Source organism: Scardinius erythrophthalmus (genome assembly GCF_964197995.2).
Source record: "Scardinius erythrophthalmus genome assembly, chromosome: 20".
NCBI classification, from domain to species: Eukaryota; Metazoa; Chordata; class Actinopteri; order Cypriniformes; family Leuciscidae; genus Scardinius; species Scardinius erythrophthalmus.
In genome coordinates this window covers 11421654-11448602 of record NC_138240.1, presented here as the reverse complement: position 1 = coordinate 11448602, position 26949 = coordinate 11421654, and the positions used below count along the sequence as shown (strand labels likewise).

General features: G+C 38.3%; 1 protein-coding gene across 5 annotated transcripts in view; it reads left to right on the top strand.

Annotated features, from left to right (window-relative positions):
- The window catches only part of rfx2 (regulatory factor X, 2 (influences HLA class II expression)), a 43121-nt gene that overhangs the window by 8526 nt on the left and 7646 nt on the right, over nt 1–26949 (top strand). For 2 of the 5 annotated variants that reach the window (XM_081348171.1, XM_081348172.1), the window contains exons 2-11: nt 9011–9123; nt 10142–10231; nt 10736–10815; nt 11618–11882; nt 13900–13974; nt 16783–16964; nt 18883–19002; nt 19687–19808; nt 21377–21495; nt 26669–26778. In XM_081348171.1, coding sequence (XP_081204297.1) covers nt 9019–9123; nt 10142–10231; nt 10736–10815; nt 11618–11882; nt 13900–13974; nt 16783–16964; nt 18883–19002; nt 19687–19808; nt 21377–21495; nt 26669–26778 — 1268 coding nt within the window. In that variant the 5' untranslated portion in view covers nt 9011–9018. The remainder of the gene's footprint in view (nt 1–9010; nt 9124–10141; nt 10232–10735; nt 10816–11617; nt 11883–13899; nt 13975–16782; nt 16965–18882; nt 19003–19686; nt 19809–21376; nt 21496–26668; nt 26779–26949) is intronic. The other 3 variants (XM_081348174.1, XM_081348173.1, XM_081348175.1) reach the window with 3 other exon arrangements.

The window sequence follows — 26949 nt, the reverse complement described above, 5'->3', positions numbered from 1 at the left end:
CTGGTGATATTCATAACATATGCATTTATACCGTATTATGTCTTTTAAGTCTTTGAATATCTAGCCTATTAAACCATAATTTCCACAAACCATAGCAAACTTCAGACTTTGCAATTGCTTTATTTGTGTCATTTACTATCTTTAAATGAAACAATGTGATGTGATATAGTGTGATATGATATATCGGCCATCGGTATCACTAACTATGTTATGCCCATGATGAAATGATGAGTAAAGGCAATCGAAGTGCTCTGATCCTTGTTTTCTTTTTGGAAGAAAAGGAAACGGGTGACTTGGTTGAGATGTCTGAGCTGCAGGCTGAGACTTGTCTGAGACTGAAATGTGTTGCTCACAAGAACCTCTCCCTCAGCGTTCAAACCCCCCCCGAATTCGTCTCAAGCCGCTCCTCGTCTGAGCGTTCTTTACATTCCACCTGCTTTGTATCGTAGCTCCACAACTGCTAATTAAATTTCCTGCCGCAAACAGCACACTGGCCTGTGACATTTGCATCACAATGGCCTCCTCTCTCTCGCCTTAGTCTGGAGAGATGGACATTCCCTCTAATGTCCCCTCTTTTTACTGTTGCATAATATACGACTAGTGTTTTCCTGTCCATTTTCCAGTTTTTTTAATGTTAACCTCAAGTCATTGGCGTTCTTTTTACAGCGTCTGTGATTTAGGACAACATCTTGAAACTAAATATTTACTTTATTTAGTTTAAGTTGAAAAAGTCCAGATTTATAATGTACTCAATTTCTGTCTTCTGTTATGTTTAAAATCCATCACTATGAGGTTTGGCACACTTTATAGCGTCAGACTCCATCCATCCTCTCATTCATCCTGGAGAAGTTCACCCCGGTACACTCGGACCCTCAGAAAAAAAAGAGCATTTATTCAAGACTTTTCTTCCGCCAAGGCTGACATCTCTGTAGTTATTATGCATTGCTCAAGCCATGCCTGTGTGCAGATTTGCACTTCAGCTTCCCATTCATACCTCTTTTTGCACCTGAATAGACACCAGACGAGAGCTTGTTGATTCTGTGAGGGCTGAACCTTGTGTGACTCCTTCATTGCCCTCTTTGCTATCAGTCTATTGTATGCAGAACTTTTCAAACAGTCGTTCTGCCCCCCCAGCAGCCCAGAGCGCTCCTTTGGGGCGGGATTGAATCAACTTCCAACAGATCCAGGTTGTTCCTTTTTCTGTATTAAAAGACAACCAGTTAAAATTTCTCGTAAATTTCAAATCAGGGCAACAGTCGTTTAAAGGACTATAATAAATATAGTTTACCACATACTCGCAATAGATTTTATTCAATTCTCCTAATATTTATTAGAACCGGTATTTCACCAGTAATGGCATGACTGAATCATTCAGATGACTCAGTCATGTGATATCTTGACTTGAAATGACACTATATTTCTATATCAAGATATCACTTTTACCAGTAATGCCCATAAACAGAACACACCTTTGTTCGGTATATCATTGTTTGGTAACCCAGTGTGAATCAGATAGATGCTTGTAAACACATAGATATCAATCTTGAAAATGGGTGTATGGAAATGTGGATAAGCAGCAATAGGACATTACATATTAAAATATTTTCATGACTGAAACTTGTATACTTGTTTAACAAATCTTAAGGTGGAGTTTTCTTTCTATTTATTATTATTCATTTTTTGCCACAATGATAACTAAATGATTATACTGCAACAATAAACATTATGCATAATGAATATTTTATTAATTGCAATTATTGTTAATGTCTCTAAACATTTGAAATTTTGTGAGCCATTTAAATGGTAATCAGCGCGATCGAGAGTTTCACGGGAGTTTAAGTTGGTCTTGTGAATTTGCCACCCTGACCAACAGAAAGCTGTTTGGTTTGAAAGTGACATCTCTGCGAGTGGTGCTTCATGCATCACTACACCACTGACAGTAGATTATGGACCTTTTTTGAATTACACTGAAATTACAGTAATGTAACTGCACCTTAAGTAGAAAATATGTGAATATCTGTAAAACAATATTGGTCAAACTGATTATTGCCCTATCTCTCTTATGTAATGTCCTTATCTTGGAATATTTGGCACACACAATCCAGAGAAACACCCATTTGATTGACCATAGATGCCGTTGACGTGACTGGATTGGATTACATAATGTGATACTTGCAAGATGCTTGATGAGCTGGACAGAATTAGTCATTTTGAACCGTGCTGACAGATCAAAATCAAATTTTAAGTCTCATGTGTCTATAGACAGTCTTTCCCTGTTTGGTGGTAATGGGCGACTATTAGTCAGCAAGTTTAAATAAATACTAATGACACATGTAGAAGCTTTTACGTACAGTGGTAGAGATCACCACACTGTGTCATAACATCTTAAAGGGTGTGTGATAATCCAGTTGTTGTTGCGATGAAATCAAATCATCCATAGAAGGTATGGAGTAAAGGCTATGTTGTTCTTGTGGATTATCAAAAGAATGATTACTCAGCCTACGTGACTCTGAAATCCAAGTGTCGAGGTGAAGACGTAATGTGGAGACAATGTGGCATGACCGAATCACTTTAGGAAGTTTCTGTCTTCCTTCCTTCTTGACTATATTGGCTACCGCTGGCGCTGACCTGATGCCATTTGGCATTTAAGCATTGATAGTCTGGGAATCTTCCACTCCACTGTCTTCAGAAGTGGGTTTTCAAAGAGAAATGTCTCTTATTTTATTACATATAGGGTAATATAAAAAAATATAAATGCATATTTTAATTGTGCATGTAATAGTGCTTTTGTTTTAATCTATCAATCTTATTTTCCAGCCAGAACTTGTTGCACTGTTGCAATATAAAGCTTGCAGCAGTAACTTGTCTGACTGGAATCCATCACGTTTCTGAAAAACTCTTTCCTGCTTGTGTCACTTGCTGTAGTTACCAGAACATATATTTCCGCACCCCAAACAGACACCTGCTCTATGAGACTCCTTTTCACAGCTCAGTCCTCTGTTTTTGTATCACTATGGGCAACAAGGTGGTGTGACGACAAAAACTGGAGTTCCACCAGTTTGTCATCACCATAAAAAAGAAACCTGAAAGAAAAGGCAGATATCTCTGTGGAACCAGACACATTTAACAGTGTTGTCCTTAACCTTCTTGCAAATGTTGCAAAGGTAAGCTTTCTCTTTTACAACACTTTATTTCCCTGTTTTTGGAATCATCCTCAGCTCAGGGTTGGGGGTGGTGCGGAAATCTGGAAAGGGTTACCGGAGGAGGAGGAGGAGGGGGGTTGTGGAGTTGTAAGTGTGAACAAACGGTCTCTATGGCAACGCTCGACCGATTCTCCCTGGCTGCAGAGCCCTTTGCTTTTGGTGTGCTGGCGACGGATGGGCTAGGGTTGTGACAGCAATTGAAGATTGAGGGTTTGGAGATGTGCCTATTTTGGGGGATTTGTTTTGAGGGGCTCACATGAGGACCCAGCTGACCACTTAAACTGTCCACTTCCTCAGCCCAACCTTGCCATCTGCAAACCTTAACCTCAGTGGATCAGTCATTACGATATTGAAATAGATATGAAGAACTGCCTTTCTTAGAGAAATCTCTTACCTGGCCTCAGATCTTTAACTTTGTGTATGCAAATACAGTATATAAAAGTTACGAATCACACGCACACCTCCATTACTTAATAACACACTTCATATTTGCAGTTAGTTTGGATGGATGGTCTATCTATATCATAAGTGTAGGAGCATTTTGTGTGTTTTGAAAGGCACGTATCTGCGGAACATCAGCCCAGCTTGTTGGACACAGATGTCCAGTATAGACGGCCCTTTAATGGCAACAAGTGTCTCTGGTTTATTGCACGGCTGTTCGTAGCTTCCGGCGTGTCGTTAAAGCAATCAGAGTTTATTTCCAAGCTGCAAATCTGTCATGAACGTCTGGATTATTTAGTTGGAAAAGTAATTTGAGGCTTCGTTTACAAAGTGATTGTTGTGTTTGGAGTGTTGCGGTGCAAGCATGACTTGTGGCGGCTTTTCTTTTCTTCTCTTTTCTTTACTTTTTTTTTGTCTTTCTGATGGCTTTAACAGTCCCTGTCAGCATCTCATACCAGAGAAAGTTGTAAGTCCTGAAGTACGGCTTTCTGTAGATATTTCTCTTTAACCGCATGCCTCCCCCCGCCCCCCCTCCCGAGTCCCTGCCTCCGCTCCAGAGGGTCAGAGTAATAGCTTATGTATTTATTGTTCTAAGTTTCTGGTTAATGTGAGATAGAAGGATCACTTGGGGGATGGCATTGTTTGGTTTGGGAAGTATTCTGTTGGTTGCATAGCAACAGGCTCCTGGAAACGGGAGTGGACGGTGTTGCCACTAGCAACCGTTGTTGCTCTGCAAACAATGTGGGCCAGTGCAAACAAGAGCCAAGACTGTGGGCTCCTGTTTTTAATTGAACATCTGCATGTGCTTTGCTCTGATCGAGTGTTGTTTAAGTTCAATCTGTCTATGACAGATGTGTCTAAACCCTCTTCTCAACAATAACCTCAATCACAGGTATTACTTTGTGTTTTTTTGTTGTCATTTAGGCCTGGTTTATTGCCAGCATACTTCCAGGAGAGGATTTCGCTTTCCATCTCTTCGCACTCAGGTTAATGAGAACAGAAGGAAATGGCCACAATGTTGTGGCGGTCTTTAATAGCTCATTTGTGTTGAGCAGAGGTGAGCGCTTGTATCGTGCGGCGGGGAGTCTCTGCTCTACTGTAATAAACCAGAAGCCTATTCGGGACGGGCCCCTCATGCTCTTCACACCAAAGTGCCGGGGGGCCTCCTGCTGTTTTCTGCCTTTGTGCGGCCCATAGCTGCTGGTGGGGAATTTGTGTGGATTCTAACCTTTTCTTGGAGCTCAGACAAGAGTGACGTGCACATCTAACGACTCCAATATACTCAAGTGAAATCGAAGAACAACTGCTGTGACGTCATTTCGAACAATCACAAAATTAATTTGTAGTTTGATTCGGGAGTTCGAAACTGCTTTGCCAAAGCAAAGATTCCAGAAAAGTTTGCTCCGGCTGGTTAACACTGTTGAACTATCGTTGCTCCATGGCATTTACATAATAGCTAGGTGTGCTCTGCAGCTCCACTTTCTTGAATGTGGAAATCTTCTCCGGTTCATATAGTAGAAAGTTGTACTTTAAATTGAAAGCAACAATGAATCTGTTTTTTCATTTTTTTTTTTTTTTTTATAGAGTATAGAGTGCTATATAAATACTTGTTTATATTAATAAACATGATGCGACCTCAGAGGAATGGCAAATTGCAGAGCTTGTGCAAACATGCCAATGTGACTATGATCAGATGCTTTCTTAACTGCTGTTTTCTCACCACTGTTCTTTTCGTTGTTTATTTTGTCATTGAGAGGAAAGTGCGCAGCACATTTTTACATCTTCATCTAATGCATCTCCTAGCAGCGCTAGTATTTCAAACTTATTTTTCGGAAAGGTATCACAAACTTAATCTAGATACGTACTGTATATCAGGGCCTTAACTAACCTACTTTACTCTTTCTCTATTTTATTGAAAAAAGCTTGTCTAGATGAGTGGTTATGGTAAGTTATGAAAAGTGCATGTAAACAAGAGTGAAGAGTTTTGCTTGTGTCATGTAAGCATCTTACTGCGATTAAGTCCTTACTTGAAAAATCGCTCAATGCAAGTAAATGCAAATTCTGGACCTTGAAAAAGCTGGTTGAGAACCGCTGCTCAGTACTCAGACTGACAGGCTGAAGTTTGATTTCTCACCGAAGCGAGCGATCTCTTCCATTCTCTGCGAATAATAGCAGTAGGCAGGAATCATCTCCAAAGATAACTGCAGCAGGGACAGCCCAGGACATATTTATAACCAATGCAGCACCCCTCAGGCAAATTCCTTTCTTTTAAAAGATCTAAGCACACTCTACTACTCAACTATTTACCCTCTGAGTTCTGATGAAGCTTGTTGATGTTCTGACTTGTGTTTCCAGTCTGGTTCAGGTGAGCGTTAGACAAAGTCTGTGGGATTTGAACCAAATAACTCCGGTTGACTGATCCTGCAAGTCCAGTTGGAAAGCATGACTGTGACCATGTACACGCTTCTAACTGGTGTAAACAAATTGGAAGACTTCCAGCCTGGTGATGACTGGGTGATTACACCCACACATAATCTGTGCCCGCAAATCCACAGATTTCCACAGAACTGGAACCCACGTCATTCATAAAATTCTACCAGCCACCACTTCTTGAGTTTTTGTTGATTTAAATATACAGCTAATTTGATTATACCTTTAGCTACTGATAAGAGTTGTCACAGTTCCCGCTGGACACATGTTTGAATCTATTTTAATTCCTTTTAAAATCAACACATCTTGGCCCGCTGATGTTCAATTTCAACACTGAATCTTCACTGAATCGTCCTCACGAAGTCCTCACCGTCAAATGAAAAGTCTTGGAAATTAGTGATGCATTGAAATTAAAAGTTTTCATTTAGCCAAAAACCGAAAGGGAAAGTTTTTGTAATCAGTTAATTAATCAAATTTATTTAACATTCAGCGCTCATATATAAATTGTTACCTCACGTAAAGGCAGTTTAACATAAACTTTTTCATTATTTAATTATCAATTGGTTGTTGAAATGTGAATATTTAAACATTTGTTAACATGACAGATTTATTCAAAAATACATTAAATAATGAAGAAAATAAATAAAAATTAAAATGTAATGTTGTGCATATATTTATCAAAATGCTCCTCTCTAGAGTTATAATTTTTTTAAGTTAATTGAATAGCTTAGCTGAGGTAAATGCAGCGTAATGTACAAGCTGTTTTATTGACATCTTTCCGCAGTTGAAAAACAATGATTGATCGATTAACATGAGACTTGATACATTTCAGTAAGTACTGTTACTTTCAACATTTCGTGCTATAACTTGTAGTAAAGAGGAAGCGCTACTGCTTGAACTGAGGAGGCTACAGCGATCTGTCACGCCACATTAAAAAGCATTAAAAATAAATTGACAGAATTTGAAAGCTGAGACTTTTTCATATCAAAAGTAACAAAGCTAATAAGCGCTAATTAAACGTCACCTTTTCAGCCAAATGATTTTGGCCTTCCAAAAAATGTTTTTCTTGTAATACGCTGCTCTAAAACATTTGTTGACTACAAACTTCTGAACAATCTCTATAAAATAAAAAACATAAAAAGTTAGTCCTCAAGACGGACTCGAAAGGTATTGGAACACATGCTGTGAAATGTTGGTTTAAAAACCATGGATTTTAATGGATTTACACAGGATTGCTGTTTTTGGTTTTTAAAAACACATTTGTAGTGTTCTTTCTGCAGTATATTATACACCCAGAGGGCATCTGAGTTCATGCTTTTTTTTACTGAACTGATTCATCCTTTATCTTCATTACAATTCATTTATTTTCTGAAAATGAGGACAGTTAGGTTTTTCTCCAATTAATTTACCTTTGAATAGAGCTTCACACTTGAGAATTCATTATTACTATTTTACTAATCTCAGAAAACACAATTAGCTTTTATTCTTTATTCTCTACTCCCAGTGGAAAACCTTAAGTGCCTGTAATTAGCATCCATTTTTCCTGCAGAAATCAAGCGTATTGCTTGCCTTTTGCTCTGTTTTAAACTTTAACAGCAAACTGTCAGTCAAGGGGTCTCTTAAAGCTCTCAGATCAGTCTCTGCTGCTGCGTATTGGTCAGGATCAATGCAGGCACACGTCGTAAACGCAGTTCTGAGACCTGTTGAGCACACTGGTGGGAATGATAAATGCACCGTCGGACTGGTTAAGAGCTTATTTAGATGTACAGAGATCGGCTGTTCCCCGTCTTTGAGTCTGTCTGTCTCTCCAGCACTCCAAAGTTCCTGTGTGTGTGAGCTTAAAAAAGAATAGCACAAGGGGAAGGGGGGTGGTAGAGTTAGGGATGGTTGCCATGGATCCCTCACCATAGCAACCGACAAACGTTTACAAAGCATTGAGGAATTTCCTCATATCAGCTGTATTATTGAAGCCCCTAGAGACGGACTCTCATTCCAAACAACCACTGGAGATCATCAGTGTCCTGGTGGGGGGGACCAGCCTCATTGCCAATTTAGTTTTTTACCTCCTTTTTCTTTTCATGGTTGGTTGGGGGGGGGGACGACGTTGTTTTTTCTGCCCTTCCACTTTTTCCAGAGTCCCCCTGCTCTCACCTCCTATTCTATCTTTTTTCCGTGGGAGGCTGTCTGTTCTGTATTTGTCACTCTCTTCTTCTCTTTCCCGTTGTTGTGTGCGCCCATAAGAGTTTGGAGAGTTGCGTCAGGATCTCGACGACAGCGACAAACTCAGTTTTTCTAACTCAATTCCTTTTCGACTGAACCGCGCTGCGGTTGTGATGGGATTGTTAATGTCTCCTTTGTTCTTTCCTCCATAATAGAGTTCAGAGGTGAGCGGCCTGCTGAGGATGCGGGTGACTCAGCCTGACTTGGCTAGGTTGAGCTCCTCGTCCTTTCGGAAAAGACGGTGTGAAAAGCCGCTTTGTATCACACTTTTCCTGGCACATGCGCAGAGTTGTATTTCAGTGGGCCGCTCTTATCCTCTCTCGCAACCTGTTGGGGCTTAGTTTGATTGCATTGTTCCTTTAGATGTGGCGAAATCAGCAGGGACCTGATGACATTTTAGTCATGATATGATCCTGACATTCTTTATGCTTAGTGTTTAAGCATAAACAGTGATATATTGTCATCTTTTACTCTTTTCTCAGTCATCTGCATTGGTTTTTGGTGCTTTGCGCAATTATATTCTTAGCTTGTACTGATAATAATAATAAATAAAAATTGACTGTGTGGTATACCTACTAATGATAATCTACTTTTTCAAATAAAAACTTTAAATTATTAATTGTTGGCATGTTTAAACATTATCATGAGTGAATTCTTACAGTATTAATTATTAATATTAACACATACTAATACTACATGCTATAACTATCTACTAGGAGGAACCATGCAGCGGTCAGAGGGCAGCTCAGAGTCGGCGTCCACTGTAGCGCTGAGAACGTCCACTTCAGCCCAGGCGCCGGTGGTTCAGCCCGTTCCTGCCTCGCAACAGGTAAGCAGGCTCAGCAGTGATGCACAAAATTAGCATCATAATAATTATTAAGGAAGCTCCTCCCACACAAGCAGTTAAATATGAAGATCTGAGCTGCTTTCGCTTTACTGTCATCGTTCTGAATCTCTCTAAAGATGCTTTTCAATATGCACTGGATCCATCTGAAGCGATGAAAGATTTCTCCTCACCCACACCCTTCATCTGTCACTGAGACACTTTAAATGATTAGCAGCGACTTTGCGTGGTGCTGCTGTGGGAGATGTTGGGTTTGGATCAACCTCACATCCAAAGAAACCAGTCTATGTAATTTCGGTTAATATTTTGAGTAGAGCATCACATTTCCCTGGACAGCTGTAGAGGATTAGACGAAAACCAGCGATGAAGGAAATATAGACTTTCTGTACGTAACATTTGTGGTGCTAGCAGTCTGGATCAAAGACGACACTTGTATATACAAAACTTTCCAGTAATCTTTCTCAGAATCCTGAGGTCTTTATTTTTTTTTTTTTAATAAATATGTGTATTTTGGTTTAACAAACCGCCCTTCCACCCACCTTCCATTATTTAGACAAACAGTTAGTCCCAACCCAAGCTCACACCATTTGTTGAGCCAGAAGTTTTGGAAATGCCACAGTTGCATTGTCACGAAAATTGCTTACTTTAGTTGTCTCTCCAAAATAAAAGTAACTTCCCGTCCTTCTTCCACCGACATCTTTTCTTTTCTCTGATGACGTGTTTAATGACAACCTGTCACTCACACGAGATCACAATAATAGCAAATGACAAGGATCCTACGATCCAATCAATTCCCAGTGGACAAAATCAAGTCCCCCTTTTTTTGTTTCATTCAAGAAGTACGTCTCAATAGTGAAGAAAAGACTATCTCAACATCCGTTTCATGACGACTTTAAACTTGGATAATTGCATTCTAACATCGGAACGATTCCGCACCTCACCTTTTAAAGAGAAAAGGGTCTAATTTTTTACATTTGTGTGTGTGTGTGTCCCTCACCTGCAGCGTGTGTTAGTTCAGGCCACCGGCTCTTCCCAGAAGGGAGCTCAGGTGCAGCAGTTGCCAGTGCCTAGAGTGCAACAGGTCCCTCAGCAGGTACACACACACACACACACACACACACACACACACACACACACACACACACACACACACACACACACACACACACACACAGTACAGTCAATCAAACCCTGCACGCTCACTGCACATCCTGAGGACCCTCAACACCTCTGGCTTATCTTTTGCCTCTCTACATATCTTTTTCACTCTCTTGTGACTATCTTTGTCTTTCCATCAAGCTCTTTATTTCCCAGTATACTGTCAGAACCCTGAAATGCAGGCATGCTTTACTTTTCACACGTCACGCTTGGGTTGTTGCGACTAATATGTTAATAAGTAGTTTCCCGGTTCGACAGGGCGTCTCTGATTGTTGAGGCGAAGCTTTGTGCTCACTGCCCCCTACTGCCTGCAGCCTGCATACAGCTGTGCATCCCATTTCCCTTACAGAATCTGCATTAACACATCTCAGAACTCCTGCAGTTGTTATTTAGCTCCAGTCTGATCTCTCTCTCTCTCTCTCTCTCTCTGTGTGTGAAGGTTCAACAGGTTCAGCATGTGTACCAATCCCATGTGCAGTACGTGGAGGGGGCAGAGGCCGTCTACCCCAATGGCACAATGTAAGCACCTATCAATCTGTCAATCAAAGCTGTGTTCAGTTCATCATTTTGTGTACAGAGGCTGATTTTTGTAACACTCAATAAAAAAATGTAAGACACTGATATTTAATATATTACATAATTTATAATATTGGACCCTTTTTCATGGCAGAAAGACAAATGAATGACTTTCAATGGCTGCTTGATCATAATAAAAAAGGATAAAAAAAATATATGTCCCCTTTAATTGGTCATTAAAGATGCTCATTCAGACATAGATGGAGTCCAGAATCAGATCAAAACTGCTTTTAAAGTCCCCCTGTAGTCAATAATTTTATCCCTTAAAAATAATCTTTGATCACCAAAATGACATATTAAATGTTTTTTTTCCTTGAAAAAAAATTATTCATGCCTTAAAATAGCTTGAATGTAACTCTACACCCTTGCCTCATTTAGTATACCCTGTTCTATGAGTATGAAAATTACCCCGCCTCCACTCACTCACACCAGCTCAGAGATCCACTCGTTGACGATCACACGTTGACATGCTTGATTACAATGTAGTTTGTGACGTCAGAAACACCAGCGATTTGAAACCGCGTCTTTGGTTCACTGCAGTTTTAAGGAGAGACTTATGAATTTACACATAATTTGTCTTAAAGCATATTAAAAACACCACATAGACATATAAACAACATTCAAAGTTAGATTTTCACCACAGGGGGACTTTAAAGACTGTTGAAAATTTGAAGTCAGAAGATGTGTTTTTAAAGTTGAGGTTACATTAAACCCTAATCATTACTGTCATTCTCCGTTCATTCAGTCGTACTGCATACTCATACAACCCTGAGTCCCAGCTCTATGGACAGGGCAGTGGAAGCAGCTATTTCGACTCTCAAGCGGGGGGAACTCAAGTTACCACTGTTGTCTCGTCTGCTGGTGGAGTGCCTGCCCACAGCATGGTGGGAATCGCCATGGACGTGGGCGGCAGTCAGATCATTTCCAGCGGCAGTGCCTACCTGATTCACGGCGGGATGGAGAGCGGCCGCCACCACACCTCTCACTCTTCACGCTCCTCATCTGCAATGGTACGGTCCGCTGTGCTGAAATCCCTCTAGACTGTTCCACTAGTGACATGGGAGGGGAGTTTTTAGTCTCAGTTACTTTGAGATCATAGAAAGTTATGGTTAGACTATTATATGGTCTAGATAAGATGTGACAGCAATGTTACGCTGGGTTACGCTTATGATCATGTATTTTAACAAATTTCGACTCATCCCTCAGGTTATAAAATCCAACAAAAATTGGTTACAGTACAAGGAAAGTCTGTGGGGGACTGGACTGCAGTGGAATAAGCATTAAAATACATATATTTTAAGTATAGCTACAAAACCTAAACATTGTTAATATGAGACTAGTTTTATAAAATTACTTACTAACATTGTTTTTGCAATGACCATATAGCCCATAAACTCAATATCTTTTGCATGAGATGTGCAAGGATACCAGAAAGAGGCTCTTTACCTTAAGAATCAAGTCAGTAAAGCATAACTAGTAGATTACCTACCTAGAAAAGTAGCTAAATTGAAATAAAATATCTAAATCTAAATCAGAAATTCAGGCAACTTTATAACTAGCTGCATTTCTGCTTAAAGGGGTCATGACATGGATTTTTTTTTTTATTAATGTTTCTTGAGGTTCACTTATAATGTTAATAAAGTTTTTGCACAAAAAACAAATATATATGCAGAAAATGTATCATTTTCAGCCCTCATTTTGATCCTCTATCTGAAATTATCCATTTTTTAAAGGGCCATTTCTTTAAGGCTTGTCAGTAAATGGCCACTGTTATGATTGGCTAACGTCATTTGCATAGGAAGGAGTATCAAAACTTTCAGGATGTTTTATTGGTACAAAGACCTCATATATGTCAAAAGATCAAGGGAAATTTGATTTCTCCTATCGTGACCCCTTTAAATCTCCCACAGAGTTATTATTTAATTTTTTTTCAAACTGAAGGATGAGTCAAAATGATGATAATCGGCAGCATGTCACATGATGTTGATTCTTACGTTCTTTAAGACAAAGTGTTTTGCAATTCGTGCATTTCTCAAAAAGTAACATCACAGATTTATCATGCAAACACATTTCTCCATTACCAATACACCATAGAGGAGAGATGACACACACTGTCATCAGAGTGTAGCTTTCTTTCCACAGTGTGCTAGTTTATGAGGTGGGCTGAAAACAGGGACAGGGCTTAAGGAGGCGACTGCCTTGTTTTAGCAGTTTTCACAGCCACTTGAGTGGCCTCCGAAACAAAGCAACCCCTGGGGCTCATTACCATTTGGCCAAGAGCCCTCGGGAGCCTTTTAAAGACTTGGAAGGATGCCTGTTTTTTTTTTTTTTTCACCCTGTCTCTCTCTTTCTCTTTATAAGTTTTGCCACTCTGCCAAAACTCACTCTCTCTCTCTGCCTCTTTATATCTTTCTCTCCCTCTCTAATCTTTTCTTCTCAATCTCTTTTCAGGCCTCATTCTCTTTATTCCAACTTTTGAAATAGTATTTTTTTTTTCATACCCACTATGGAAGAATCAAGTCCGGTTCATAAATGCAATAACAGAAACTTATAGGACCCCAGCTAATACCTGCAGAAAAACATGTTTATTTGAGTCAAATTAAATCTGCTTTTTCAGCATCACGCATCAAATGCGACCGTGTCTTCACAGAGGTCACGACCCCGCTAACTGTGTGATTTCAGACGTGGCTAGAGAGTTTGTCTCATGTGTTTGAGAGTAGCCTGACCTCACGCCCTGTGTGTGCAGCTCATTAGCATATATGAGGCAGAGACAGGAAGAGTGGCGTAACCCTCCGAGTTCCTCACATTTGCATGCTTTTTGTCCACCCATAATGAATGTGGCTGCAAACACTGACAGACTGTAATGGAAATGCTCAAAGTCCGGCTGCAGCTAACAGACTGATTTCCTTTTTCTTTTTTTGTCTTTTTTCCCTCTCTGTTGTCCCCCCCCCAACATTCCACCCCCTCCATTTTTTTTTTCCTTCTCTTCCCCCGTTTCATGTCTTGCATGCTCCTACTTTTCCTCAGCTTGAAATGGCGATTGAAAACCTCCAAAAGTCAGAAGGGATTGCCACTCACAAAAGCAGCCTGCTCAACAGCCATGTAAGTCAAACTGGGAAAAAACTTTCTTGAAACTGGAACAAATCCTGAAAAAAAGGCTTAGTTCATCCTGCCTGCCTCTTCGCTTTGCTTTTCACTGCTGCTCTGAGCATGCATTTTCCAGAACAGCCCCTCGCTCTGTGTATTTTGAGTTTAAAGCGCCTCAGACCCCCTGCATTACACCACTGATTCATTCAACATCCCAGGGATCATTGTGTATATATGTGTGAGATTTACCCCTGAACATCAAGAACTCAAATTTTGTATTTAAGGATTTAATATTTTAAGAATTAATTTTACTTTTATTTTAGACTGACTCCTTAGCTCTAGGCAGTGAATATTTACAAATGTTCATATATTCTTTTCTTGGGTTTTCTTAGCCCTGAGATGAGATTGATATAACAATGACATCAGTGTGTCAGTGGAGGGGCTTATTTGATCCTCACAGATTGGCAATTATTACTCCCTCAAAGTATGTAGACTTGAGTGTTTAAAACTCCCTCTCCCATGCTGTTCCTCAGAAGTCAGGAGGCCTTCACAGAATCTGCACCCACAGAGTTTGAATGCCGTTCATTCACAAAGTTCTACACACTATGGAAGCTTGTTTCCACCACAAAATTATTTTTTTTTAAAGATAATTGCGACTTTTTATCTCACAATTGCGAGTTTACATCTCGCAATTCTGACTTTATTTCTCAGAATTGCGAGATATAAAGTCAGAATTGCGTGAAATAAAGTCGCAATTGCGTGTTATAAAGTCAGAATTGCGAGATATAAAGTCAGAATTGCGAGATATAAAGTCAGAATTGCGTGTTATAAAGTCAGAATTGCGTGTTATAAAGTCAGAATTCTGACTTTTTTTCTCACAATTGCGACTTTATATCACGCAATTCTGACTTAATAACACGCAATTGCGAGTTTTTATCTCGCAATTCTGACATTTTTTCTCAGAGTTGTGAGATATAAACTCACAATTGTGAGATATAAAGTCCAATTCTAAGGAAAAAAAAGACAGACTTTTTTTTTTTTTTTTTTTTTTTTTTTACCACAGAATAGTTTATATCTCACAATTCTGACTTTATAACACGCAATTGCGACTTTATATCGTGCAATTCTGACTTTATATCTTCCAACTGCGACTTTATTTCTCAGAATTGCGACTTTATTTCTCACAATTCTGAGAAAAAAAGTCACAATTCTGACTTGATATATCGCAATTGTGAGAAAAAAAGTCAGAATTGTGAGATAAAAAGTCGCAATAATTATTATTTACTTATTATTCAGTGGCGGAAACAAGCTTCCATAACACACCCTGACATGTTTGTGAAATATTTGGCTAATTTGATAATTCTTTTAACTAAGTTGGAAATTTTGTCATTTACTCACCTTCATGATGTTGTTATTGTTAACTAAAAATATAAAAAATGGTTTAATGTAGCCTTGGCAAGCAACTAACTAATCTATCTATAAATTACAGAAACGTCAGTATGTCTGTTATTCGCATATCTCTCGAACAGTTAGTCCGATGGATTTCAAACTTGACCGGTGTCTCGCTACGGGCACGAGTAAGTGCAGTGCCAAGTTTGACGTTGTTTGGATTAGAAATGCAAAAGATATCGGTAAATATATATCGGTAAAAGAAGCACACACCGGCTTTTGCCGCTCTAGCCGGTGGCCACTGCCCCTCTCAGACTGACACTGAGTGAGCACAGCCCAGGACCAGAGACAGAGAGGGTCGAAGAAAGCAGCGGAGCTTAAGTAGCGTTTTCTCAGAGTTCACTGTGTAGCCTGCTCCCTGAATCGTGTAGTTCAATTTTCCACATTTATTGTATGTCATTATGTCAGTATCAGTATTTGCTTTCTGCCATGCACAAATAAAAATGTCACTGAACTTTTGCTGTGTAATTGTAACAATGAGCACTCAAATGCACCAAACCAATAATTACTAAAAACACACACAAAAACTGATTTTGCACGGGCATTTTGCACTAGTATAAAATAAGTTCTAAAATTACTATAGCTAAAACTGAAATAAAAAATAAATGAAAGCTAAATAGAAATGTCAAAAGCACATAACAAAATTACTAAAACAAACTAAAATGAAATGAAATAAAATAAAAGCTTATTCAATATATTAATAAATATTCTAAAAGTTTATAAATAAACTAAAATAACACTGTTTCAAACTTGTGTGACTTAACTTTCTTCTGTAGAAAACAAATGTGCAATAAAAACAAGAATGTACAATACAATAGCTTTGTGTGAGGAACAGAAAAATTAATGTATTTACGGAATTTCTTGATGTCTGCCCTAGCTCTCATTAGCTCTCCTAGCACATTCACAAATCATTGTTTGAGTCCCTTTGAACCTTTTCAGAGAATCTGATTATCCCGTGCACAAAACCCGCTTAAATTAATTCACAAATAAAACTGATCGGATTCTGAAGTTCAAGTCACTGTCACTGGAAAATAAATGACCGGTACATTCTTCAAAATGTCTTTGTTTTCCTCAGAAGAAAGTCAGATGCGTTTGAAATGACATGAGGGTGAATTAATGATGACAGATTTTTTTTTTTGGGTGAACTATGCCTTTAAATTAATATTTCCTTACTCTCTGTACAATAAAATGTGAAAGTGTACAGATCCCATGACGGTCTTTTTATCAGTCAAATTAATTTGGTAATGAATATGAACATGCAGTATGTATGCAGAAGTGTTCTGTTATGTGTGGTTTTGTTTTATGCTATAGTTTTGAATTTAAGCTTTCTTGAATATATACTGTTTTATTCATTGGTTGTTCGTGTGTGTACAGTTACAGTGGTTGCTGGATAATTATGAGACGGCTGAGGGAGTGAGTCTGCCGCGGAGCTCTCTGTATAACCACTACCTGAGACACTGTCAGGAGCAAAAACTGGATCCAGTTAATGCCGCCTCTTTTGGCAAACTCATCCGCTCTGTCTTCATGGGCCTTCGCACACGCCGACTGGGCACCAGGTCAGACAATATAGAATTACCTTTGTGTCTTTTTTAGGCAATCAAACAAAATGGTTATGAGAGCCAAAATAATTATATTCTAACTAAAAAAAAAAGAAGATTGCAAACAAAAAGGCTTCTTAAGACTTTTAATAGCAAAAATAAAGTAACTGATAACAAAGCTCTTTGCAGTGCGAGTAAATCTTTGTTTTTCTTCATGCAGTTTTCATCACGCACAAATTTGCTCTCTGTTCTTCTGTCATATTTCAAAGGAAATAACGAGACATGCATATTCAATCGTGTCTGCTCCGTTTTCTTTGTGATTGCACTAAACAATGTCTATTAGGGCTTTTAGTCCAAAAGTGTGCACATTTGGAAAAAATACATATTGATGGATTGGATTCCCATGTTTACCTCATATTTCTTTAGAAATAACTAAATTATGAGATCTGATGCGCTCACTCACTGGCTCTGCCTCTGTTCCGAGTCAAATGACTCAGACGCTACTGATCTGTCACTCACATTACGTGGTCATAACTCACACCCTTCTATGACGAAAATCCTGTAAATTTCCGAATTCTGTCTCTGTACATAAATAACAGATAGAAATAGATGTTTGTACAGATGAAACATGAAGATAATAAATAGACGTTTACAACATTATATTGTTTTGATGTGTTTTTAAATTAATTTGCGGTATGAGAATAAAGAATTATATGAGAAATGCTGAAGGTGTGGTGTTTTTGTGGTGTATTTCTGCTTATTTTATTATAAATCCACTTTACATCACAATAATTTTGTACAAAGACTCTTAGGTGTTTTAAAGTGAGTTTTGAGCTTTGTCATGTAGATTGGTGCTAATGTTAACTATAATGCACCTGTTAGCAGGTGCGATAATATGACGATGATGAATTTTGACAACAATAATTTACATTAGGTCATAAATGTTTTTTTTCCTAGAAAGACATTTGATAATGTGGGCAAATGTATATTAGGATCAAAAGGACATGGCTGAGAAAGTCTGCGCCGACTGGGCAGAAATTGCAATAGAGCAGCTGATTAGAGTTCAAGAGTTCATAAAACAGGTTGGTAGAGTGAAATATAATAAAACTTTGGATTCCATTAGTGTGTCATCAGCCATTGTCATATTTAATGCTCTCTTGAAAGACTGCACTGAAATGACTTGGCTTATTCAGCTGCATTATTTTAAGTTACATAAATGGTCCTTAAAATTGTTACTGTAAATTATGATCAAAATTGATATTTTGTTAGGGCATTACAATGTGTATCTCACGGTGGGACCAGGCAGTGGGTGTGGCCAAAATACTGTGCCAAACGCGAATGACCAATAGCAACAGGTCTTTCATTCTGGTGCTTAGATGCCGCCCACTGAGACGCAGGTTCACTTGAATTCAAAACTTTTCAACGCGCAAGTGACGGCAGAACAGAGAGCAAATTTGTACATGCGTGATGAAAACTGCACAAAGAAAAACAAATAGGTACTTGCACTTTAAAGAGTTTTCTTATCAGTTACTTTATTTTTATAATTAAAACAGCTTTTTATTTGCAAACTTTAGTTTTTTAATTGCAATATATTTTTGTTCTCGAACACAGTATGTTTGATTGAATAAAAAGTCACAAAGGAAACTTTATAATACTACACCCCACAAATACAGCTAATCAATAAACTATAAATCTATAAGCGTAAACTAATTTTACAGCTTATCCACTCTCAAAAGAAAAGCACAATCCAGTCTTGAAACCACAGCAGCACAGAGAAGAACATTTGCTGAGTGGATTTGCTGCAGACACTCATCTAATACCTAAAGAATGATCATGAGATGGTGGTCTGAAATAAATGACGTTCAGTCTCAAATTGTGGTGTGTTGTTGCTGGGGAAAAAAAATGTGATCGCTCATTTTGTCTATGTGCGTCTCAGGGGGAACTCAAAATACCATTATTATGGCATTCGTCTGAAGCCTGACTCGCCTCTCAACCGCTTGCAGGAGGACACGCAGTACATGGCAATGAGACAACAACCTGTCCATCAGAAACAGAGGTGAAATGAACATCCCCTCTCTCTCCTTCTCACTTGCATGCAATCGTCATGTCCCAGACTTCTTTGCCATCAGGATCACACATCCTGTGTTTGTGTGCATGTCTTACTCAATTGTTCAGATCCTGCTAGAGTTCTGGATTCTTCCCCCTTCTTTGATTCATTAAATCCATGTCTAATTCTGTCCCACACTGGCTGAATAGATGGACACTCAGACCGAGTTTTATCTCAGACACAGAAAACCCAGTGTGGGTTTTGCAAACTTATTTAAACATTACAAATTAATTATTAATTAAATTATTAAAAATGTCACAACTAGCTGCAATTGATGCAGTTGTGAGAAATTTATAGGGAATAAATTATATTGATATTATTTATAATAATAATAATAATTCTTATTGATCAATTCACGCATGATTTTTCTAAATAAAATATATTTTAATGTCCTTTTATTCAATTATTTTTTTCTTTTTAAAACATTATGCCGACATCCGGCTTATGACGTGATTCAGGTTCAAAACTATCAGAATTTTTTGCCATTGGAAATGCACAGAACACCTTCAGATTGGACACTGGCTCTGCAGCCTGATGGAAAATGATCTTCTCTTTCTTGCTTAGTCATATCATCTGTAATCCCCTTTAGTGAATACAACATTAAGTCATTCTGTTGGTATTTCCTGTGTCCAGGTTTAAGCCCTTTCACAAGATGGATGGGATGGGTGACAGTCTGAACAGCGGCTCCCAGTACTCGTCCAGCACCCCTGAGCAAAGCGTGGCGGCCCAGAGCCAGCATCACCAGCAGTATATTGGTAAACCTCCTCCATGACTTTTTATACATTAATACATGATTTAATTCATTCATAATTCATAATTCATGCTCGATTATGGCAAAAAATCATAATCACGATTATTTTTGGCCAATGTAATCCTTTTATTTGAAATATTTGGCATGTTTGTGTGCTTCTGTACATGCGTCTCTGTGTGTTTAATAAGCAGAGTGTACGTGCGTTGTGAAAGCTACTTAAGTTATTCAGTCAAGATCAGTGAGTTTTTTTCCTTGGTCATTTTTGTTTGATTATTGTTAATGACAGACTGCAGCAGATATACAGGATTAGGCTGCTGTCACTTTAAAAGCTATTGCACGGATCCAATATACCGTTACACATGCATTTTCTTCCTTACCTGTGTATGGTAAGACATAACCAACGGTGTTTATTTGAATACTCTCCAAAAAGGCATTTTGACATTTTTGTGTGTACACGTTTAGGCGCATATACGAAGCCCATTTGCTTATCGGCATTCAGATCCGACTCGGAGCGCGCTCGCAGAAAGCAGGGGAACAGTGTCTCTTTTGTGGCTTAAAGGGATGGTTCTGTAAAATCAACCTAGGGTTCTTTTCACCATGACCTCGAGCCAAACACCCCCCCAGAAGCCTTTTTTCTCTTAGTCGAACATTATTAAAGTTAGAGCTTATTTAGAGATATCAACCAAATGGCTTAGTGCAGGCGCTAATGGAACCTAGATTGTATCTTGTAAATTACCCCACTAAAAATGCCCAGAATGGTACCAAACTTCTACAGTAGTACAAATAGGTAGTGTACTTATAAAACAAGGCATTGGAAAGTTTACACTACATCCTTATGCATCGCTTTATGCCAGGACTTTTACATGCTTTTCCCAAACCCCTGAAGTGACGTCGACGTCCGGGTTAGCGGTAGCATTAGCCATCAGGCAAGTGTTATTTAAATAAACTGATGTACTTACAAACTTTCCAGTGCCTTGTTTTATAAGTACACTACCTATTTGTACTCCTGTAGAAGTTTGGTACCATTCTGGGCATTATTAGTGGGGTAATTTACGAGATACAATCTAGGTTCCATTAGCGCCTGCACTAAGCCATTCGGCTGATATCTCTAAATAAGCTCTAATTTTAATAATGTTCGACCAAGGGAAAAAAGGCTTCTGGGGGGGTGTTTGGCTCGAGGTCATGGTGAAAAGGACCCTCAACGAACCATCCCTTTAATTTGCTTTTAATAACACTGTTTAATATCAAACACGTCTCGCGGTTTAGCAACAGTAGACTGCATTTTACAACACTTACTTATATGTCTGGTTTGGATGTAAAGTTTGGGCTTTTAGGGAGGAACGAAAGTGTATGAAGGAAAGGAAAGGGGCGTTGGAAGGATTGCAATGAACATTTTATCTCGATTTTCTCATTTTACCTTCAAAGCCCTAATTAGTGCAGGCTTTTTCTACATTATACATTTTTCTACATTTAATAGAATTGAATAGAATTTATCTACAAGCACATCAAAAACATCTGAATGCATACACAACCAGCTTCAAGTCTTCTTGGTAACACTGCGTGTTTTTGCAGATGTGTCTCACGTCCTTCCCCCCTTCCCTTCACCTGATCTGGGCTCGTGTCCTCTGCCCGAACCAATCAGCATGAACGATGTTAAAAATCTACAGAGCAACTACAGGATTCACTGTGAGGTACTACACTGTTTTTTTTGTTTGTTTGTTTGTTGTTTTTTTCCAAATTTAGCAAATTTGCAAATAGAGGTTGATTCCTTTTAGGGATGCACAATATTTTGGCCACCATATCGGCATCGGCCGATATATGTTCATTTTTAATCCTATCGTTATCGACCCAATAAAAAAATTTGCCCGATAGATTAAACCCGATAAATAATGTGTTATTTCCTTCAGCTGAGACACTTCAGATGCTCACTGTTCATCATGATGGTTTTAAATTGCTTGAAATATGATTGGAATCACTTCAAAAAAGGAAAATACAGTTAAAGGAGAATTCCGGTCAATTTTAACATTGAGCTAATTTTTTTGTACATTTGGAGAGCTGTCAATACAGAGAACAACGACAAAAATCGGTGTTGCCTACACCGAGTTATTCTATTTTTAAAATTTGCACCATGTTGACTTCAATGGGGCAATGTTTAAACCTGCTTTTAGCCTCTTAACATCCTTGATGTGTCATTACAAGTGCACAGAAAATGTGAGTGATTCCTTCTGAGTGAACACGAGTGGATCTGACTGCGGTAGATTTAAAAGATATGTATAAAAATTATGTTATTTAAGCCAGCGCAAATACCTGTTTACATCCTGTTTTTCGGTTGAAGTCCAAAGTAGTCAATTGCCGAGTTCACGCGCGTGATCATTGGTAACTAAACCTATGCGCGTGAACTCGGCAATCGACTACTTTGGACTTCAACCGAAAAACAGGATGTAAACAGGTATTTGCGCTGGCTTAAATAACATAATTTTTATACATATCTTTTAAATCTACTGCAGTCAGATCCACTCGTGTTCACTCAGAAGGAATCACTCACATTTTCTGTGCACTTGTAATGACACATCAAGGATGTTAAGAGGCTAAAAGCAGGTTTAAACATTGCCCCATTGAAGTCAACAGGGTGCAAATTTTAAAAATAGAATAACTCGGTGTAGGCAACACCGATTTTTGTCGTTGTTCTCTGTATTGACAGCACTCCAAATGTACAAAAAAATTAGCTCAATGTTAAAATTGACCGGAGTTCTCCTTTAAGTGCAACATGTGCAGTGCAAGTCTGTCATATAGGGCTACATATGTGCTTGCAACATGGATTTTAATGGTGAGACTTTTGTTTTTGTAATCAGGCTTTCAAAAATGACACACAAAACTTGGATCTAGATTTATCGGCCAGTATATCAGGTATCGGCTTTCAAATATATAGAATTATCGGTATCAGACATAATTTTCATATCAGTGCATTCCTACTTCCTTTATAATGAGAGCACCCAGTGGAGGAAACAGTTTCACAGGGTCCGTGGAAAGGAAGCAACTTCTTAACCTTTAGAAAATAATAGACACCTGGCAAAGATAAACTATTCCTTATACCAGTGGAAATTAAAATTCTGATATTATATGCTTATTACGACAACTTCAAATCATTTAATAATTCAAAAATATAAAGTAAAATATAAAATATGTAAATGAATGAATCAGAATGTGAGTACATATCAAGTACATAAAAATGTATGATTATGGAATAATGAGAATGTTAAAGAAATACAATAATGAATGAAATATACCACAACAAATAGTTACACTAATCTACCCAAGGCTGTTTTCTTGCAACAAAATATCAACATGTTTTCCATCATGAATGTGAGCCTTGTTATTACGGGCAGCTAGAATAAGGAAAACCAAGCACCTGCAACATCTCTCAGAGAATGACCTTGTATGAACAATGTTCTTTCACAACCTGTGAATATTTGTCACACAGTCTCTGTTGAATTTAATGTGTTAACTGAATCAGGTTTAATTACACATTTTATAATTGTTTAATTCTGTTCTGTGATTTCTGAGGATTTTGAAAACAGAACAGCCTGAGAGTTCGCTTGAACCCCAGTATGGCTGTCCATGCTTAATACACGCACACAGACACATCATTTATTTCTTTGATTATAATTTTCAATTACTCACACTACCATTCAAAAGTGACAGTCAATACATTTACAATGTAAAGATTTCTATTTCAAATCTATCCTGTGCTTTTGAACTTTCTATTCATCAAAGAATCCTGAATAAAAGTGTATTCTGGTTTCCACAAAAATATTCCGCTTAAGAAATGGAAGAAACTTAAGAAATGTATCCTCTGCACCAAATCAGCATATTAGAATGATTTCTGAAGGATCATGTGACCCTGAAGACTGGCGTAATGATGCTGAAAATTCAGCTTTGCCATCACAGGAATACACAACTGTTTTTTATGTTAATGTATTTTTAAATTGCAAAAATATTTCACATTGTTACAGTTTTCACAAATAAATGCAGCCTTGGTGAGCATAAGAGACTTCTTTCAAAAACATTACAAAAAACGGTAGTTGTATAATTATACATCTTTGAACGGTTTGAACGGTACTTGTATAATTATAATAATAATATGACTTAAAAAAAATTCTAAATCAAATATAAAAATAATGTTGTAATAAGCATAGTGCATTGCAAAGGATGGTGCTTTTAAAAAAAACATTTCTGTTCTCTGTGTCTGTTATCTCCAGAAGTTGGTTGATAAGGAGTTGCTTCCAATGCTAAATTCACTCGGTTTCATGTGTGCTGGAAATGGGAGTGTTTTGAGATTTGTTCTTCGGAGTAGATTAGATGTCTTCTCTTCCCATGTTTTGCTTCATCGAATTAGAAAATGTACTTTAAACAAAAGAAAGCAAATATTATAATCGATTTAAAACACCCTCTTAGGTTTTACTTTCATTTTCAATGTGTTTTAATGGAAGAAGAAACGGCACTTATTTTCTGTTCGCCGCAGCTTTGCTAAGTATTCCTTCTCCCTACTTTCTGCTGACGGAGTTCCTAGTTTTAAGTATTCTTGAGTTTTACTTTCAGAATTTGGCTGGTCTCATTACAGTCGGAGTGAAGCACTGCTCTCAATATTCTGACAGATGAACTCGACCCATCTTCATTTCCCAGCACTCACTTTTAATGTCATTTCTGCCATGTTCGAGCGCTCTTTCTCTCCATCTCTCTTTCTGTCCCTCCCCGTCCACTGCACACCTTTTTGTTCCAGGGCTTCTTTCATCCCTCAGACTATGAGTTTTCAGTCTTCCCAATCAACCTTTCATCCAGCAGGATCTTTGTCATCCGTCTGTGCCCATCTGTGGGTCTTTCCCTACTCCTCGCTACTAAAATATAAGTTAATTTGTTGCTTGTAAAGGATAAAAGTCAATGTGTGATTTCTGCAAAACCAAACTAGAGTCTTATTGAAACATGAACAGGTTCACTCAGACCTCTCCCATTCAAATGGAAATGATTTCACATTCTGAATATCTTTCTTACTCACTCTCTTAATATTGTTATAAACGGGTCCAGTGACAAGCTTTGTGCAAAACCACACAATCACAAGCAGTCAGAACATATTTGATGTAGTGCTGTCAAATCAATTAATTATGATTAATCGCATCTAAACTGAAAGTTTGTAAATGTCTAAATGTGTGTGTGACACACACATTATATATTTACAAACTTTTATTTTAGATGTGAGTGTGTATCAGGGGCATTTCCTCCCATGCAGGGGCATGCATGTGTATAGTATAGTCAGTATAATGGATCCGTGCATTGTATCTTAAAGTGACAGCAGCCTAATATTCCTTCTGCTCTCTGTTTTTGTTAATCAAACAACAAATCTTGTTCTTATTTTCTTGATTTTTATTTGACAGAAGTACTTTTGTTCCCTTAACATAGTAAATACCGAAACGTGACCCTAAAACCGTGATAAAAACCGAACCGTGAGTAATTTGAACCGTTACACCTTTAATATATTTGTATACACACACACAAACACACACGTACATGTGTGTATATGTATGTATGTACAATATATTTACAAAATTTTATGTTGCGATGAATTAAAGATGCGATTAATTGATTTCACAGTGGATAGGGCTAAAAATAGAAACAAAGTGAACACCAAAATTTCCTGTCACTCTTCATTTTTTGCACTAGCGCTAAAGTTTCCAGTGCTGTTCAGGCAGTGGAAAAGAGAGAAAGATATGAAATTGCCCAACATATCCATTTTCATTTGACCAAAATCACTTAAACGTGTTAAATTATGCTCTTCGAACTTGTAAGTTGGTGTAGAGTGCTGATACACTTCAGGAAGTCAGAGCTCTACACTTTTAGTGCTGCCTGAGATAGGATGTGAGTTTATAAAACAGATCTTTTTTTTAGTTCACACAAGTGCAGTACCCTTAAAAAATCATCGACTTGTCCTCTAGATGCAAGACTATAGTGCTTTTCCTCTCTTTCGACTAAGGTACGAAAGCTTGTTTGTCCAGGAAAGAGAATTTTCTCTTTTTTTGTTTTGGAGTGCTGTGTTTAAACTGTTGCTGGGGCAACGGTAAACAAGGTTGCCATGGTGACCTGGCTGCCAAAACATAGCATGTGACCGGCAAGGGCTGGAGGAGGGAGGGGGGGGGGGGGGTACGTGTAACTGGATACAAGAGTGTGTCCTCATCGAGGAGAATCTGAGAGCTGAGTGTGAATCACTCTGAGACAAACACACAGTGAACTCACCACACTCTCACTTCTGCTCTCCAGTAAAGCACCAACACCTACTTTTATTTCTGCATGTCACAGTTCGCTGAAATACCATCCCCACCACGCCGACTAAAGTTCCTTTTTTTGGATATAAACCAGAATATAAGATGTAGTTGAAAGTTTCTGTATGTGGATTGTGTTGTGTAACTATTAAACTGTTTATATAAGAAGGTGGATTGCTCTCAAGATGGGTGCTTCTGAATGAGCACTGGCTGTTTTCATCATTTAAACGGCGAGATGGACGGTGATGTCGTGAGTGGGCCGCACTTCAGATGATCTCGTTGTCTGATATGCCAACAGGAAAGACAGGCGCTCAGAATAAAGGAGCACACTCATCTGACAAATGATATTATAACTCACGTAGAAGCTTCTCAAGATATTCTTACAGCCCAAAAATCGACATCACACATTGGTGTTTTTGTTCCAAAACATATAGTGGCATATAATGTCAGACTTGCGTTTGAAATATCAGGAGGAACCGTTTTGCTGTTTGAGTGTTTTAATTCATGGAAGCTTGTTTAAACATTGCTTATAACCCTGATTTCTCTCTGTCAGGCGACTCTGGACGTAGTGATGAACTTGCAGTTCCATCTCATAGAGAAGCTATGGCAGACCTTTTGGTATTCAACAGCGCCATCTAGTGACGGAGCCACTACCATTAACAGGTGCTATATCCATACAAACTGTTCTCACAGTCAAATCTGCAAGTGTATAGAAATCTTTAAATTTTCATTTTCATTTTGAGCAAAATTCATCATAGAAAGTCAAGGACATTCCTGTAGTGTATTAGTATTGTGTGTGTGTGTCTATATATATATATATATATATTTATTTAT